The sequence below is a fragment of the Phyllobates terribilis genome, unplaced genomic scaffold (assembly GCF_046119375.1).
Source record: "Phyllobates terribilis strain yellow unplaced genomic scaffold, ASM4611937v1 Scaffold_13__5_contigs__length_258822181, whole genome shotgun sequence".
Classification (NCBI taxonomy): Eukaryota; Metazoa; Chordata; class Amphibia; order Anura; family Dendrobatidae; genus Phyllobates; species Phyllobates terribilis.
This window is the reverse complement of record NW_027362773.1, coordinates 176357922-176378159: the sequence shown is the minus strand read 5'-3', so window position 1 is coordinate 176378159 and position 20238 is coordinate 176357922. Positions and strand designations below refer to the sequence as shown.

Genomic DNA, 20238 nt, shown 5'->3' with positions numbered 1-20238 from the left:
CTCCCCACATACTCTGCTGCCCCTCACATACTCTGCTGCCCCCCACATACTCTGCTGCTCCCCACACTGCTCTTCTACTGCTCCCCACATGCTCTGCTGCCCCCCACCATACTCTGCTGCCCCTCACATACTCTGCTGCCCCTCACATACTCGGCTGCTCCCCACATACTCTGCTGCCCCCCACATACTCTGCTGCCCCCCACATACTCTGCTGCTCCCCACATACTCTGCTGCCCCCCACATACTCTGCTGCTCCCCACATACTCTGCTGCTCCCCACACTGCCCTTCTACTGCTCCCCACATACTCTGCTGCTCCCCACATGCTCTGCTGCTCCCCACATACTCTGCTGCCCCTCACATACTCTGCTGCCCCCCACATACTCTGCTGCTCCCCACACTGCTCTTCTACTGCCCCCCACATACTCTCCTGCCCCCCACATACTCTGCTGCTCCCCACATACTCTGCTGCTCCCCACATACTCTGCTGCTCCCCACATGCTCTGCTGCTCCCCACATGCTCTGCTGCTCCCCACATACTCTGCTGCTCCCCACATGCTCTGCTGCCCCCCACATACTCTGCTGCTCCCCACATACTCTGCTGCCCCTCACATACTCTGCTGCCCCCCACATACTCTGCTGCTTCCCACACTGCTCTTATACTGCCCCCCACATACTCTCCTGCCCCCCACATACTCTGCTGCTCCCCACATGCTCTGCTGCTCCCCACATACTCTGCTGCCCCTCACATACTCTGCTGCCCCTCACATACTCGGCTGCTCCCCACATACTCTGCTGCCCCCCACATACTCTGCTGCTCCCCACATACTCTGCTGCTCCCCACATACTCTGCTGCCCCCCACATACTCTGCTGCTCCCCACACTGCCCTTCTACTGCTCCCCACATACTCTGCTGCTCCCCACATGCTCTGCTGCTCCCCACATACTCTGCTGCCCCTCACATACTCTGCTGCCCCCCACATACTCTGCTGCTCCCCACATACTCTGCTGCCCCTCACATACTCTGCTGCCCCCCACATACTCTGCTGCTCCCCACACTGCTCTTCTACTGCTCCCCACATGCTCTGCTGCCCCCCACCATACTCTGCTGCCCCTCACATACTCTGCTGCCCCTCACATACTCTGCTGCTCCCCACATACTCTGCTGCTCCCCACATACTCTGCTGCCCCTCACATACTCGGCTGCTCCCCACATACTCTGCTGCCCCCCACATACTCTGCTGCTCCCCACATACTCTGCTGCTCCCCACATACTCTGCTGCCCCCCACATACTCTACTGCTCCCCACACTGCCCTTCTACTGCTCCCCACATACTCTGCTGCCCCCCACATACTCTGCTGCTCCCCACATACTCTGCTGCTCCCCACATACTCTGCTGCCCCTCACATACTCTGCTGCCCCCCACATACTCTGCTGCTCCCCACACTGCTCTTCTACTGCCCCCCACATACTCTCCTGCCCCCCACATACTCTGCTGCTCCCCACATGCTCTGCTGCTCCCCACATACTCTGCTGCCCCTCACATACTCTGCTGCCCCCCACATACTCTGCTGCTCCCCACACTGCTCTTCTACTGCTCCCCACATGCTCTGCTGCCCCCCACCATACTCTGCTGCCCCTCACATACTCTGCTGCCCCTCACATACTCTGCTGCCCCTCACATACTCGGCTGCTCCCCACATACTCTCCTGCCCCCCACATACTCTGCTGCCCCCCACATACTCTGCTGCTCCCCACATACTCTGCTGCCCCCCACATACTCTGCTGCTCCCCACATACTCTGCTGCTCCCCACACTGCCCTTCTACTGCTCTCCACATACTCTGCTGCTCCCCACATGCTCTGCTGCTCCCCACATACTCTGCTGCCCCTCACATACTCTGCTGCCCCCCACATACTCTGCTGCTCCCCACACTGCTCTTCTACTGCCCCCCACATACTCTCCTGCCCCCCACATGCTCTGCTGCCCCCCACATACTCTGCTGCTCCCCACATACTCTGCTGCTCCCCACATACTCTGCTGCTCCCCACATGCTCTGCTGCTCCCCACATACTCTGCTGCTCCCCACATGCTCTGCTGCCCCCCACATACTCTGCTGCTCCCCACATACTCTGCTGCCCCTCACATACTCTGCTGCCCCCCACATACTCTGCTGCTTCCCACACTGCTCTTATACTGCCCCCCACATACTCTCCTGCCCCCCACATACTCTGCTGCTCCCCACATGCTCTGCTGCTCCCCACATACTCTGCTGCCCCTCACATACTCTGCTGCCCCCCACATACTCTGCTGCTCCCCACACTGCTCTTCTACTGCTCCCCACATGCTCTGCTGCCCCCCACCATACTCTGCTGCCCCTCACATACTCTGCTGCCCCTCACATACTCTGCTGCTCCCCACATACTCTGCTGCTCCCCACATACTCTGCTGCCCCTCACATACTCGGCTGCTCCCCACATACTCTGCTGCCCCCCACATACTCTGCTGCTCCCCACATACTCTGCTGCTCCCCACATACTCTGCTGCCCCCCACATACTCTGCTGCTCCCCACACTGCCCTTCTACTGCTCCCCACATACTCTGCTGCTCCCCACATGCTCTGCTGCTCCCCACATACTCTGCTGCCCCTCACATACTCTGCTGCCCCCCACATACTCTGCTGCTCCCCACATACTCTGCTGCCCCTCACATACTCTGCTGCCCCCCACATACTCTGCTGCTCCCCACACTGCTCTTCTACTGCTCCCCACATGCTCTGCTGCCCCCCACCATACTCTGCTGCCCCTCACATACTCTGCTGCCCCTCACATACTCTGCTGCTCCCCACATACTCTGCTGCTCCCCACATACTCTGCTGCCCCTCACATACTCGGCTGCTCCCCACATACTCTGCTGCCCCCCACATACTCTGCTGCTCCCCACATACTCTGCTGCTCCCCACATACTCTGCTGCCCCCCACATACTCTGCTGCTCCCCACACTGCCCTTCTACTGCTCCCCACATACTCTGCTGCCCCCCACATGCTCTGCTGCCCCCCACATACTCTGCTGCTCCCCACACTGCCCTTCTACTGCTCCCCACATACTCTGCTGCCCCCCACATACTCTGCTGCTCCCCACATACTCTGCTGCTCCCCACATACTCTGCTGCCCCTCACATACTCTGCTGCCCCTCACATACTCGGCTGCTCCCCACATACTCTGCTGCCCCCCACATACTCTGCTGCCCCTCACATACTCGGCTGCTCCCCACATACTCTGCTGCTCCCCACATGCTCTGCTGCTCCCCACATACTCTGCTGCCCCTCACATACTCTGCTGCCCCCCACATACTCTGCTGCTCCCCACATACTCTGCTGCCCCTCACATACTCTGCTGCCCCCCACATACTCTGCTGCTCCCCACACTGCTCTTCTACTGCTCCCCACATGCTCTGCTGCCCCCCACCATACTCTGCTGCCCCTCACATACTCTGCTGCTCCCCACATACTCTGCTGCTCCCCACATACTCTGCTGCCCCTCACATACTCTGCTGCCCCTCACATACTCTGCTGCTCCCCACATACTCTGCTGCTCCCCACATACTCTGCTGCCCCTCACATACTCGGCTGCTCCCCACATACTCTGCTGCCCCCCACATACTCTGCTGCTCCCCACATACTCTGCTGCTCCCCACATACTCTGCTGCCCCCCACATACTCTGCTGCTCCCCACACTGCCCTTCTACTGCTCCCCACATACTCTGCTGCCCCCCACATGCTCTGCTGCCCCCCACATACTCTGCTGCTCCCCACATACTCTGCTGCCCCTCACATACTCTGCTGCCCCCCACATACTCTGCTGCCCCCCACATACTCTGCTGCTCCCCACACTGCTCTTCTACTGCCCCCCACATACTCTCCTGCCCCCCACATACTCTGCTGCTCCCCACATGCTCTGCTGCTCCCCACATACTCTGCTGCCCCTCACATACTCTGCTGCCCCCCACATACTCTGCTGCTCCCCACACTGCTCTTCTACTGCTCCCCACATGCTCTGCTGCCCCCCACCATACTCTGCTGCCCCTCACATACTCTGCTGCCCCTCACATACTCTGCTGCCCCTCACATACTCGGCTGCTCCCCACATACTCTGCTGCTCCCCACATACTCTGCTGCCCCTCACATACTCGGCTGCTCCCCACATACTCTGCTGCCCCCCACATACTCTGCTGCTCCCCACATACTCTGCTGCTCCCCACATACTCTGCTGCCCCCCACATACTCTGCTGCTCCCCACACTGCCCTTCTACTGCTCCCCACATACTCTGCTGCTCCCCACATGCTCTGCTGCTCCCCACATACTCTGCTGCCCCTCACATACTCTGCTGCCCCCCACATACTCTGCTGCTCCCCACATACTCTGCTGCCCCTCACATACTCTGCTGCCCCCCACATACTCTGCTGCTCCCCACACTGCTCTTCTACTGCTCCCCACATGCTCTGCTGCCCCCCACCATACTCTGCTGCCCCTCACATACTCTGCTGCCCCTCACATACTCTGCTGCTCCCCACATACTCTGCTGCTCCCCACATACTCTGCTGCCCCTCACATACTCGGCTGCTCCCCACATACTCTGCTGCCCCCCACATACTCTGCTGCTCCCCACATACTCTGCTGCTCCCCACATACTCTGCTGCCCCCCACATACTCTACTGCTCCCCACACTGCCCTTCTACTGCTCCCCACATACTCTGCTGCCCCCCACATACTCTGCTGCTCCCCACATACTCTGCTGCTCCCCACATACTCTGCTGCCCCTCACATACTCTGCTGCCCCCCACATACTCTGCTGCTCCCCACACTGCTCTTCTACTGCCCCCCACATACTCTCCTGCCCCCCACATACTCTGCTGCTCCCCACATGCTCTGCTGCTCCCCACATACTCTGCTGCCCCTCACATACTCTGCTGCCCCCCACATACTCTGCTGCTCCCCACACTGCTCTTCTACTGCTCCCCACATGCTCTGCTGCCCCCCACCATACTCTGCTGCCCCTCACATACTCTGCTGCCCCTCACATACTCGGCTGCTCCCCACATACTCTGCTGCCCCCCACATACTCTGCTGCCCCCCACATACTCTGCTGCTCCCCACATACTCTGCTGCCCCCACATACTCTGCTGCTCCCCACATACTCTGCTGCTCCCCACACTGCCCTTCTACTGCTCCCCACATACTCTGCTGCTCCCCACATGCTCTGCTGCTCCCCACATACTCTGCTGCCCCTCACATACTCTGCTGCCCCCCACATACTCTGCTGCTCCCCACACTGCTCTTCTACTGCCCCCCACATACTCTCCTGCCCCCCACATACTCTGCTGCTCCCCACATACTCTGCTGCTCCCCACATACTCTGCTGCTCCCCACATGCTCTGCTGCTCCCCACATACTCTGCTGCTCCCCACATGCTCTGCTGCCCCCCACATACTCTGCTGCTCCCCACATACTCTGCTGCCCCTCACATACTCTGCTGCCCCCCACATACTCTGCTGCTTCCCACACTGCTCTTATACTGCCCCCCACATACTCTCCTGCCCCCCACATACTCTGCTGCTCCCCACATGCTCTGCTGCTCCCCACATACTCTGCTGCCCCTCACATACTCTGCTGCCCCTCACATACTCGGCTGCTCCCCACATACTCTGCTGCCCCCCACATACTCTGCTGCTCCCCACATACTCTGCTGCTCCCCACATACTCTGCTGCCCCCCACATACTCTGCTGCTCCCCACACTGCCCTTCTACTGCTCCCCACATACTCTGCTGCTCCCCACATGCTCTGCTGCTCCCCACATACTCTGCTGCCCCTCACATACTCTGCTGCCCCCCACATACTCTGCTGCTCCCCACATACTCTGCTGCCCCTCACATACTCTGCTGCCCCCCACATACTCTGCTGCTCCCCACACTGCTCTTCTACTGCTCCCCACATGCTCTGCTGCCCCCCACCATACTCTGCTGCCCCTCACATACTCTGCTGCCCCTCACATACTCTGCTGCTCCCCACATACTCTGCTGCTCCCCACATACTCTGCTGCCCCTCACATACTCGGCTGCTCCCCACATACTCTGCTGCCCCCCACATACTCTGCTGCTCCCCACATACTCTGCTGCTCCCCACATACTCTGCTGCCCCCCACATACTCTACTGCTCCCCACACTGCCCTTCTACTGCTCCCCACATACTCTGCTGCCCCCCACATACTCTGCTGCTCCCCACATACTCTGCTGCTCCCCACATACTCTGCTGCCCCTCACATACTCTGCTGCCCCCCACATACTCTGCTGCTCCCCACACTGCTCTTCTACTGCCCCCCACATACTCTCCTGCCCCCCACATACTCTGCTGCTCCCCACATGCTCTGCTGCTCCCCACATACTCTGCTGCCCCTCACATACTCTGCTGCCCCCCACATACTCTGCTGCTCCCCACACTGCTCTTCTACTGCTCCCCACATGCACTGCTGCCCCCCACCATACTCTGCTGCCCCTCACATACTCTGCTGCCCCTCACATACTCTGCTGCCCCTCACATACTCGGCTGCTCCCCACATACTCTGCTGCCCCCCACATACTCTGCTGCCCCCCACATACTCTGCTGCTCCCCACATACTCTGCTGCCCCCCACATACTCTGCTGCTCCCCACATACTCTGCTGCTCCCCACACTGCCCTTCTACTGCTCTCCACATACTCTGCTGCTCCCCACATGCTCTGCTGCTCCCCACATACTCTGCTGCCCCTCACATACTCTGCTGCCCCCCACATACTCTGCTGCTCCCCACACTGCTCTTCTACTGCCCCCCACATACTCTCCTGCCCCCCACATGCTCTGCTGCCCCCCACATACTCTGCTGCTCCCCACATACTCTGCTGCTCCCCACATACTCTGCTGCTCCCCACATGCTCTGCTGCTCCCCACATACTCTGCTGCTCCCCACATGCTCTGCTGCCCCCCACATACTCTGCTGCTCCCCACATACTCTGCTGCCCCTCACATACTCTGCTGCCCCCCACATACTCTGCTGCTTCCCACACTGCTCTTATACTGCCCCCCACATACTCTCCTGCCCCCCACATACTCTGCTGCTCCCCACATGCTCTGCTGCTCCCCACATACTCTGCTGCCCCTCACATACTCTGCTGCCCCCCACATACTCTGCTGCTCCCCACACTGCTCTTCTACTGCTCCCCACATGCTCTGCTGCCCCCCACCATACTCTGCTGCCCCTCACATACTCTGCTGCCCCTCACATACTCTGCTGCTCCCCACATACTCTGCTGCTCCCCACATACTCTGCTGCCCCTCACATACTCGGCTGCTCCCCACATACTCTGCTGCCCCCCACATACTCTGCTGCTCCCCACATACTCTGCTGCTCCCCACATACTCTGCTGCCCCCCACATACTCTGCTGCTCCCCACACTGCCCTTCTACTGCTCCCCACATACTCTGCTGCTCCCCACATGCTCTGCTGCTCCCCACATACTCTGCTGCCCCTCACATACTCTGCTGCCCCCCACATACTCTGCTGCTCCCCACATACTCTGCTGCCCCTCACATACTCTGCTGCCCCCCACATACTCTGCTGCTCCCCACACTGCTCTTCTACTGCTCCCCACATGCTCTGCTGCCCCCCACCATACTCTGCTGCCCCTCACATACTCTGCTGCCCCTCACATACTCTGCTGCTCCCCACATACTCTGCTGCTCCCCACATACTCTGCTGCCCCTCACATACTCGGCTGCTCCCCACATACTCTGCTGCCCCCCACATACTCTGCTGCTCCCCACATACTCTGCTGCTCCCCACATACTCTGCTGCCCCCCACATACTCTGCTGCTCCCCACACTGCCCTTCTACTGCTCCCCACATACTCTGCTGCCCCCCACATGCTCTGCTGCCCCCCACATACTCTGCTGCTCCCCACACTGCCCTTCTACTGCTCCCCACATACTCTGCTGCTGCCCACATGCTCTGCTGCCCCCACATACTCTGCTGCTCCCCACATGCTCTGCTGCCCCCCACATACTCTGCTGCCCCCACATACTCTGCTGCTCCCCACATACTCTGCTGCTCCCCACATGCTCTGCTGCTTCCCACATACTCTGCTGCTCCCCACATACTCTGCTGCTTCCCACATACTCTGCTGCTCCCCAGATGCTCTGCTGCCCCCCACATACTCTGCTGCTTCCCACATACTCTGCTGCCCCCCACATGCTCTGCTGCCCCCCACATACTCTGCTGCTTCCCACATACTCTGCTGCCCCCCACATGCTCTGCTGCCCCCCACATACTCTGCTGCTCCCCACACTGCCCTTCTACTGCTCCCCACATACTCTGCTGCCCCCACATACTCTGCTGCTCCCCACATGCTCTGCTGCCCCCCACATACTCTGCTGCCCCCACATACTCTGCTGCCCCCACATACTCTGCTGCTCCCCACATACTCTGCTGCTCCCCACATACTCTGCTGCTCCCCACATACTCTGCTGCTTCCCACATACTCTGCTGCCCCCCACATGCTCTGCTGCCCCCCACATACTCTGCTGCTCCCCACACTGCCCTTCTACTGCTCCCCACATACTCTGCTGCCGCCCACATGCTCTGCTGCCCCCACATACTCTGCTGCTCCCCACATGCTCTGCTGCCCCCCACATACTCTGCTGCCCCCACATACTCTGCTGCTCCCCACATACTCTGCTGCTCCCCACATGCTCTGCTGCTTCCCACATACTCTGCTGCTCCCCACATACTCTGCTGCTTCCCACATACTCTGCTGCTCCCCACATGCTCTGCTGCCCCCCACATACTCTGCTGCTCCCCACACTGCCCTTCTACTGCTCCCCACATACTCTGCTGCCGCCCACATGCTCTGCTGCCCCCCACATACTCTGCTGCTCCCCACATGCTCTGCTGCCCCCCACATACTCTGCTGCCCCCCACATACTCTGCTGCCCCCCACATACTCTGCTGCTCCCCACATGCTCTGCTGCCCCCCACATACTCTGCTGCTCCCCACACTGCCCTTCTACTGCTCCCCACATACTCTGCTGCCGCCCACATGCTCTGCTGCCCCCACATACTCTGCTGCTCCCCACATGCTCTGCTGCCCCCCACATACTCTGCTGCCCCCACATACTCTGCTGCTCCCCACATACTCTGCTGCTCCCCACATGCTCTGCTGCTTCCCACATACTCTGCTGCTCCCCACATACTCTGCTGCTTCCCACATACTCTGCTGCTCCCCACATGCTCTGCTGCCCCCCACATACTCTGCTGCTCCCCACACTGCCCTTCTACTGCTCCCCACATACTCTGCTGCCGCCCACATGCTCTGCTGCCCCCCACATACTCTGCTGCTCCCCACATGCTCTGCTGCCCCCCACATACTCTGCTGCCCCCCACATACTCTGCTGCCCCCCACATACTCTGCTGCTCCCCACATGCTCTGCTGCCCCCCACATACTCTGCTGCTTCCCACACTGCCCTTCTACTGCTCCCACATACTCTGCTGCTCCCCACATGCTCTGCTGCCCCCCACATACTCTGCTGCTCCCCACATGCTCTGCTGCCCCCCACATACTCTGCTGCTCCCCACATACTCTGCTGCCCCCCACATACTCTGCTGCTCCCCACATACTCTGCTGCCCCTCACATACTCTTCTGCCCCCCACATACTCTGCTGCTCCCCATACTGCTCTTCTACTGCTCCCCACATACTCTGCTGCCCCTCACATACTCTTCTGCCCCCCACATACTCTGATGCTCCCCACACTGCTCTTCTACTGCCCCCCACATACTCTCCTGCCCCCCACACTGCTCTTCTACCGCCCCCCACATACTCTGCTGCCCTCCACACTGCTCTTCTACCGCCCCCCACATACTCTGCTGCCCCCCACATACTCTGCGGGCCCCCCACCCTTCTGTGAGGGTTAACCCTTACCTCACCCTTTGCACTGAGCTTTTGAGTTATTGCGCAGTGTTGTATATGCTGTGCAGGGGCGGTAAGGGTTAAGCCCCTCACAGTGCCCTCTGCTGTGATCTGCGGCTCATCACAGCCACCCCCCCCTCCTCGCCTGTCACCTCCTGTCCCACATGTGATGAGGGTCTACCATGTGGAACAGCGGCGGGCAAACAACCTTTCTGCCAGTGCTCCCAGTTTATGTATTGCTTCATCATCTGCTAATACTTCTTATTGCAGCAAGTATCAGGCTGTGTTCACACCACTGGGTTTTCAGTCCTAGTGCTTTTTATGAAAAAAATAAACCTAACTAACTTCACACGGACAGGACTAGCAGCAATGCCATGAAATTGAGCCATTCAGATTACAGTCCACGGCCCCACTATCAGTATCAATCAGTATTCGGTCAGTATCCGGTCACTATCTGTTCAATATCTGGTCAGTATTCGGTCAGTATCCGGTCAGTTTCCGGTCAGTATCTTTTCTCAGGAGTGGGAGCCAAAACCAGGAAAGGAACAGTCAGAAAAAAGGTATAATAGAAACAAGTCACCAATTCTGCATTTATCACCCACTCCTGAGAAAAAACACTGACCGAATACTGACCGAATACTGATTGAATACTGATTGAATACTGATTGTGGGCCGTGGCCTAACACAGACCAAATATCCGTGTGAAAAGATCCCAGCAGGCAGCGGTCTCTTCTGTGTATCGGATAACACGCACCTATTGAAGTCTATGAATGTGCACAGAAACATCATTGTCGGCGCGGGAGACGTCCGTACGGCGTCTGATTGTTACAGACACATTTCCATCACAATCACAGGAAACTGCATCTGTTCTTCTACATTTTATTCACTTCTGATATATAAATATGGATGACAATACAGATGATAAATCCGTCTTTCTGGATGACAATCATATGATTTTTTATACACTCGTGTAAACGTAACCTTATGATCAACTGCTTTTTATAAAGCGATAAAATTAGTATTGTGCAGAATTAAAGGGGCGGTCCGAGACATTTCATACTCAATGTCTATTTAATTCAATCCAATCACGTATCTAGTACAGTTCAATTATAATTCTGCTTGTTTTGCTTTTTTTTACTTCCAATGACGTTTCGTTGAGAATTCCAGTGCATTTTGGGATATTCACATGGGACATCATCAGGGGGCAGATCACTGTCAGCTGCTTTCCCACATTTAAACAAAGCGTCATCATTGACTTGTTTCAGAGGCTGGGTTAGTCCCTGCTTGCTGCGTGGTCTCCTTACAATTTCGACCAACAGTGCGCTCTCTTGCTGGCTCATCACTCCTCTTTAGAGCCGGCAAGGGAGCGCACTGTCACTGTGCATTCAAAGGAATATAGCGCTGGGAGCTCATACTATGCATATGTCAGAATTTACAACAGGCGCATTATCAGTAGAGCAGGGACTAGCCCAGCACCTGAAACAGACATAATTGATGCCGCTTCATTTCAGGGAGGGTTCAGAAGCTGCGGCAGTGACCTCCACCTCTACCACTTGGTGACGTCTAGTGTGAGTATTCTAAACAAGATGTCATTGGAGGTTAAAAAAAACAGACAGGAGGTCAGACTGGAGAGGGTACATTAGGGAATTTTCAATTGAAGTATATTAGAAAAGGAGAATACAGAATTACATTAATTAGATAGACATTTAGTATGAAATTCACCTTGAGTTTCGGACCGCCCTTTTAAGTTCAGCCAAATGGTTCGGCCCTCCATAGGCAGTGCCAGTCTCTCATGTGGCCCCTTGGGAAAATGAATTGCCCACCCCTGCTCTATATAATATATGAGTTTCATTTTTTGTATTGAATAACTGAAATAAATGAACTTTTTTTATGATTTTCTAATTTAGTGATATGTGCCTGTATATGCCTCTCTGGTTGTGGAGCCCTTTGGACAATGTGCGAACACCAGTCCCCTTACAGCTCACCCAGATCCGCTGAGCTGAGTAGTATCCCACTGCTGCCACCAATATGTGAAGATCCGGGGTCTTCCGTGGGCATAGTACTACTCAGACAACACAGGGTGAGGGTAAAACAGGGTGGCAATACTTTATTGAACCACCAAAGAGACAATAAACACATAGAACAGTCCCAGCAAATACCCAAGATGGTACAACATTACACAGTCTCACCCTTCCGCTGGCCCGCCGGGAATAGAACAGCTGCGACTTTGGGACTTCCTGGGTCAACTACCTCAACCTGTGGCCCCCCGCTTTTGGCGGGCCCCCACAGAGAGGAGGTAGCGTCAAGCTTAGGAAGCTAAGTAAAAAGATAGGGGCGCAATAGCGCTGTTATCCAACAACAACCACGTGGGTAAAAAGAAAATGTGCTCACCTTAATGAGTTGTGAAATGCACAACTCATGTAAGAATTAGTGACGAAGGGCTGCAGCCAACACAGAATCCCTAGGGATCTTGTAGGTAGTCTGTAGTAGGATGAAGTAGGTGCTGGTAAAAAATCCGCGCTCCTCCGTAGTGAAGAATTATGACGAGAGATTGTATAATTAAACAATCTTGTGGTTTATTGTTAAAAGCTACGATTACTACGTGTTTCGTGGACGTCCCGTCCACTTCCTCAGGTACATAGCTGATGTACCTGAGGAAGTGGACGGGACGTCCACGAAACACGTAGTAATCGTACCCTTAGGCTGGAATCCTATAGAATACAAATCTGAGTTTCTCTGGATGGAGCCATGCTACCAAAACTACTGTCCTGAAGAGGCTCTCTGATTCTCCCTGATCCTGTAGCATGTAAGCCCGCAAGGCCAGGGTCCTCCTCCCTCTGTACCAGTCTATCATTGTTAGTTGTTTACTGTAAGTGATATCTGTATCTGGTATGTAACCTCTTCTCATGTACAGCACCATGGAATCAATGGAGCTATATAAATAATAATAATATACAATGTATCTGTAGAATGTAAGCCCGCAGGGGCAGGGTCCTCCTCCTCTGTACCCGTCTATCATTGTTAGTTGTTTACTGTAAGTTATATCTGTATCTGGTATGTAACCCCTTCTCATGTACAGCACCATGGAATCAATGGAGCTATATAAATAATAATAATATACAATGTATCTGTAGAATGTAAGCCCGCAGGGGCAGGGTCCTCCTCCCTCTGTACCTGTCTATCATTGTTAGTTTACTGTAAGTGATATATGTATCTGGTATGTAACCCCTTCTCATGTACAGCGCCATGGAATCAATGGCGCTATATAAATAATAATAATATACAATGTATCTGTAGAATGTAAGCCCCCAGGGGCAGGGTCCTCCTCCCTCTGTACCCGTCTATCATTGTTAGTTCTTTACTGTAAGTGATATCTGTATCTGGTATGTAACCTCTTCTCATGTACAGCACCATGGAATCAATGGTGTTATATAAATAATAATAATATACAATGTATCTGTAGAATGTAAGCCCGCAGGGGCAGGGTCCTCCTCCCTCTGTACCCGTCTATCATTGTTAGTTACTGTAAGTGATATCTGTATCTGGTATGTAACTCCTTCTCATGTACAGCGCCATGGAATCAATGGGCCATATAAATAAATAATAATAATAATTCTCTTTGCAGCAGGATAGAAAACCCTTTTTATATTTACATATGTGGCTAGGGTCATCAGCCACAGGTCAGGGAGAAAGGCGCAGGGCTGAAGTTTCATTGTTTGAGCATTTAATCAATTTGCATAGTTGGTATCCCCTTGCTGTTGTAAATTAACAACTAACTGGCTTAGTACAATATGTAATTAGCATATTACCAAACACAATTGTTTCCAAACCAACAGAAGTCAACATTCAGTTTTATACAAATACTAGTATGTCCTTTTTGACCAGCCAAAGAAAAACACATACATTCAAAAGTCAACACAGAAACAATAGTGTAATTCTCTTGGTCTAGCAAATCGAGACATCTGGCTGATTAAGATTAGAAGTTGTGTCGTCACAATCACCCTCATCAGATCTGCATCATCCGCCCCTCACAGGCTGTGGTACAATCACCCTTATCAGATCTCCATCCTCTGCCCCTCACAGGCTGTGGTACAATCACTCTCATCAGATCTCCATCCTCCGCCCCTCACAGACTGTGGTACAATCACCCCCATCAGATCTTAGTCCATGTCTCCTATTTCGGATCTCACTGATCACTCTCTCAGGTGAGAAATATTAGGTGGAATGAGCGCCACTTACGGCAGAAATCAGGTCTCCTCCACTCAATACAGACATTAAATTTGTGACACATGGCAGAGTAGGCGGTCAAAGCTTTACACAGATCCCGGGTGTAGTCTGCATCCTGCACCCATAGTTCACAGAACGTCTCGGGCGACACCTGCAGGATGTTAGGAGCTGTAATCAACAAGACACATCCAGTGGCCCCAGCACACCTTGCCCCACACGAGTGGCTATGACCAGAAAGGATACTTACATATGGATGGCAGCTGCTGAACGTCAAGTTTAAGATCATCCACATGCACTCGGAGCAGTCCATAACCGTACAGTTCACATCCCGGTGTCTCTCTTTTCCAACATATTTTAATGTGTAGGGGACTTGCCAGCTGTCCAAAAACTCCTCAGGATCATCGTCCATGGATAACACTCGGCCATTGGGCAAAGTGAAGTCGTTTGTTGCATTTCCATCGCAGAATCCTGAAAAACAGAAAACGGCATAAAAATTGATTCTTGTCAAAAATCAGACACAAAATAGGGAAGAATAGGGCTGGAGAACCCGAGTGCTCCAACAGCATTAAAGAGAAGGCTAGAGGTAGGAAAGAAGACTCACAATAACTTAGACCTTCTGCCGAGGTGCTGGGACCTGTCAAGCCAAAGTCAGTGCTAATGAGAAGGTAAACATGCAATGCTTCTGTACACATGGCAGAGGTGAGGCTTATTATCCAGCAATACACCGGAGACTGAGGAGGAGATGTATTGTCCAGAAAGACTGCAGAGACTGAGGAGGAGATGTATTATCCAGCAAGACACTGGAGACTGAGGAGGAGATGTATTATCCAGCAAGACACCGGAGACTGAGGAGGAGATGTACTGTCCAGAAAGACTGCAGAGACTGAGGAGGAGATGTACTGTCCAGAAAGACACCGAAGACTGAGGAGGAGATGTACTGTCCAGAAAGACTGCAGAGACTGAGGAGGAGATGTATTATCCAGCAAGACACTGGAGACTGAGGAGGAGATGTATTATCCAGCAAGACACCGGAGACTGAGGAGGAGATGTATTATCCAGCAAGACACCGAAGACTGAGGAGGAGATGTATTATCCAGCAAGACACTGGAGACTGAGGAGGAGATGTATTATCCAGCAAGACACTGGAGACTGAGGAGGAGATGTACTGTCCAGAAAGACTGCAGAGACTGAGGAGGAGATGTACTGTCCAGAAAGACTGCAGAGACTGAGGAGGAGATGTACTGTCCAGAAAGACTGCAGAGACTGAGGAGGAGATGTATTATCCAGCAAGACACTGGAGACTGAGGAGGAGATGTATTATCCAGCAAGACACTGGAGACTGAGGAGGAGATGTATTATCCAGCAAGACACCGGAGACTGAGGAGGAGATGTACTGTCCAGAAAGACTGCAGAGACTGAGGAGGAGATGTACTGTCCAGAAAGACACCGAAGACTGAGGAGGAGATGTACTGTCCAGAAAGACTGCAGAGACTGAGGAGGAGATGTATTATCCAGCAAGACACTGGAGACTGAGGAGGAGATGTATTATCCAGCAAGACACTGGAGACTGAGGAGGAGATGTACTGTCCAGAAAGACACCGAAGACTTAGGAGGAGATGTATTATCCAGCAAGACACCGAAGACTGAGGAGGAGATGTACTGTCCAGAAAGACTGCAGAGACTGAGGAGGAGATGTATTATCCAGCAAGACACTGGAGACTGAGGAGGAGATGTATTATCCAGCAAGACACCGGAGACTGAGGAGGAGATGTACTGTCCAGAAAGACTGCAGAGACTGAGGAGGAGATGTACTGTCCAGAAAGACACCGAAGACTGAGGAGGAGATGTATTATCCAGCAAGACACCGAAGACTGAGGAGGAGATGTATTATCCAGCAAGACACTGGAGACTGAGGAGGAGATGTACTGTCCAGAAAGACACCGAAGACTGAGGAGGAGATGTATTATCCAGCAAGACACCGAAGACTGAGGAGGAGATGTATTATCCAGCAAGACACTGGAGACTGAGGAGGAGATGTATTATCCAGCAAGACACTGGAGACTGAGGAGGAGATGTACTGTCCAGAAAGACTGCAGAGACTGAGGAGGAGATGTACTGTCCAGAAAGACTGCAGAGACTGAGGAGGAGATGTACTGTCCAGAAAGACTGCAGAGACTGAGGAGGAGATGTATTATCCAGCAAGACACTGGAGACTGAGGAGGAGATGTATTATACAGCAAGACACTGGAGACTGAGGAGGAGATGTATTATCCAGCAAGACACCGGAGACTGAGGAGGAGATGTACTGTCCAGAAAGACTGCAGAGACTGAGGAGGAGATGTACTGTCCAGAAAGACACCGAAGACTGAGGAGGAGATGTACTGTCCAGAAAGACTGCAGAGACTGAGGAGGAGATGTATTATCCAGCAAGACACTGGAGACTGAGGAGGAGATGTATTATCCAGCAAGACACTGGAGACTGAGGAGGAGATGTACTGTCCAGAAAGACACCGAAGACTTAGGAGGAGATGTATTATCCAGCAAGACACCGAAGACTGAGGAGGAGATGTACTGTCCAGAAAGACTGCAGAGACTGAGGAGGAGATGTATTATCCAGCAAGACACTGGAGACTGAGGAGGAGATGTATTATCCAGCAAGACACCGGAGACTGAGGAGGAGATGTACTGTCCAGAAAGACTGCAGAGACTGAGGAGGAGATGTACTGTCCAGAAAGACACCGAAGACTGAGGAGGAGATGTATTATCCAGCAAGACACCGAAGACTGAGGAGGAGATGTATTATCCAGCAAGACACTGGAGACTGAGGAGGAGATGTACTGTCCAGAAAGACACTGAAGACTGAGGAGGAGATGTATTATCCAGCAAGACACCGAAGACTGAGGAGGAGATGTATTATCCAGCAAGACACTGGAGACTGAGGAGGAGATGTATTATCCAGCAAGACACTGGAGACTGAGGAGGAGATGTACTGTCCAGAAAGACTGCAGAGACTGAGGAGGAGATGTACTGTCCAGAAAGACTGCAGAGACTGAGGAGGAGATGTACTGTCCAGAAAGACTGCAGAGACTGAGGAGGAGATGTATTATCCAGCAAGACACTGGAGACTGAGGAGGAGATGTATTATCCAGCAAGACACTGGAGACTGAGGAGGAGATGTATTATCCAGCAAGACACCGGAGACTGAGGAGGAGATGTACTGTCCAGAAAGACTGCAGAGACTGAGGAGGAGATGTACTGTCCAGAAAGACACCGAAGACTGAGGAGGAGATGTACTGTCCAGAAAGACTGCAGAGACTGAGGAGGAGATGTATTATCCAGCAAGACACTGGAGACTGAGGAGGAGATGTATTATCCAGCAAGACACTGGAGACTGAGGAGGAGATGTACTGTCCAGAAAGACACCGAAGACTTAGGAGGAGATGTATTATCCAGCAAGACACCGAAGACTGAGGAGGAGATGTACTGTCCAGAAAGACTGCAGAGACTGAGGAGGAGATGTATTATCCAGCAAGACACTGGAGACTGAGGAGGAGATGTATTATCCAGCAAGACACTGGAGACTGAGGAGGAGATGTACTGTCCAGAAAGACTGCAGAGACTGAGGATGAGATGTATTATCTATCAAGACACTGGAGACTAAGGAGGAGATGTATTATCAAGCAAGACACTGGAGACTGAGGAGGAGATGTATTGTCCAGCAGGACAATGATGACTGAGGAGGAGATGTCTTGTCCAGAAAGACACTGGTGACTGAGGAGGAGATGTATTATCAAGCAAGACACTGGTGACTGAGGAGGAGATGTATTATCCAGCAAGACACCGGAGACTGAGGAGGAGATGTATTATCAAGCAAGACACTGGAGACTGAGGAGGAGATGTACTATCCAGAAAGACACCGAAGACTGAGGAGGAGATGTATTATCCAGCAAGACACCGAAGACTGAGGAGGAGATGTATTGTCCAGAAAGACTGCAGAGACTGAGGAGGAGATGTATTATCCAGCAATACACCGGAGACTGAGGAGGAGATGTATTGTCCAGAAAGACTGCAGAGACTGAGGAGGAGATGTATTATCCAGCAAGACACTGGAGACTGAGGAGGAGATGTATTATCCAGCAAGACACTGGAGACCTAGGAGGAGATGTATTATCCAGCAAGACACCGGAGACTGAGGAGGAGATGTACTGTCCAGAAAGACTGCAGAGACTGAGGAGGAGATGTACTGTCCAGAAAGACACCGAAGACTGAGGAGGAGATGTACTGTCCAGAAAGACTGCAGAGACTGAGGAGGAGATGTATTATCCAGCAAGACACTGGAGACTGAGGAGGAGATGTATTATCCAGCAAGACACTGGAGACTGAGGAGGAGATGTATTATCCAGCAAGACACTGGAGACTGAGGAGGAGATGTATTATCCAGCAAGACACCGAAGACTGAGGAGGAGATGTATTATCCAGCAAGACACTGGAGACTGAGGAGGAGATGTACTGTCCAGAAAGACACCGAAGACTGAGGAGGAGATGTATTATCCAGCAAGACACCGAAGACTGAGGAGGAGATGTATTATCCAGCAAGACACCGGAGACTGAGGAGGAGATGTATTATCAAGCAAGACACTGGAGACTGAGGAGGAGATGTACTGTCCAGAAAGACACCAGAGACTGAGGATGAGATGTATTATCCAGAAAGACACCGAAGACTGAGGAGGAGATGTATTGTCCAGAAAGACTGCAGAGACTGAGGAGAAGATGTATTGTCCAGAAAGACTGCAGAGACTGAGGATGAGATGTATTATCTATCAAGACACTGGAGACTGAGGAGGAGATGTATTATCAAGCAAGACACTGGAGACTGAGGAGGAGATGTATTGTCCAGCAGGACAATGATGACTGAGGAGGAGATGTCTTGTCCAGAAAGACACTGGTGACTGAGGAGGAGATGTATTATCAAGCAAGACACCAGAGACTGACGAGGAGATGTATTATCCAGCAAGACACCAGAGACTGACGAGGAGATGTATTATCAAGCAAGACACCGGGGACTGAGGAAGAGATTTATTATCAAGCAAAGCACTGGAGACTGAGGAGGAAATGTATTGTCCAGAAAGACACTGGTGACTGAGGAGGAGATGTATTATCAAGCAAGACACTGGAGACTGAGGAGGAGATGTATTATCTATCAAGACACTGGAGACTGAGGAGGAGATGTATTATCAAGCAAGACACTGGAGACTGAGGAGGAGATGTATTGTCCAGCAGGACAATGATGACTGAGGAGGAGATGTCTTGTCCAGAAAGACACTGGTGACTGAGGAGGAGATGTATTATCAAGCAAGACACTGGTGACTGAGGAGGAGATGTATTATCCAGCAAGACACCAGAGACTGACGAGGAGATGTATTATCCAGCAAGACACCAGAGACTGACGAGGAGATGTATTATCAAGCAAGACACCGGGGACTGAGGAAGAGATTTATTATCAAGCAAAGCACTGGAGACTGAGGAGGAGATGTATTATCAAGCAAGACACCGGAGACTGAGGAGGAGATGTATTATCAAGCAAGACACTGATGACTGAGGAGGAGATGTATTATCCAGCAAGACACCGGAGACTGACGAGGAGATGTATTATCCAACAAGACACCGGAGACTGACGAGGAGATGTATTATCCAGCAAGACACTGGAGACTGACGAGGAGATGTATTGTCCAGCAAGACACCGGAGACTGAGGAGGAGATGTATTATCAAGCAAGACACCGGAGACTGAGGAGGAGATGTATTATCAAGCAAGACACCGGAGACTGAGGAGGAGATGTATTATCAAGCAAGACACCGGAGACTGACGAGGAGATGTATTATCAAGCAAAGCAAATTGTCTCTTTAGAGAGGAAGAGGACCAGAACTCTAGCGCCACCTACAGGAAGTAGCAATCCTAAAGTCTATAGTGACCCTTTAACGAGCCTTATCACGTGACTTAGGATATAAGCCAGAA

General features: G+C 53.0%; 1 protein-coding gene across 1 annotated transcript in view; it reads right to left on the bottom strand.

Annotated features, from left to right (window-relative positions):
- OTOG (otogelin) overlaps nt 1–20238 on the bottom strand; it is a 650929-nt gene that overhangs the window by 197420 nt on the left and 433271 nt on the right. Inside the window, exons 38-40 of the mRNA XM_073657941.1 lie at nt 14472–14692; nt 14237–14375; nt 10752–10815 (exon numbers count right to left, since the gene is read on the bottom strand). Of these exons, the coding sequence (XP_073514042.1) occupies nt 10752–10815; nt 14237–14375; nt 14472–14692 (424 nt within the window). The remainder of the gene's footprint in view (nt 1–10751; nt 10816–14236; nt 14376–14471; nt 14693–20238) is intronic.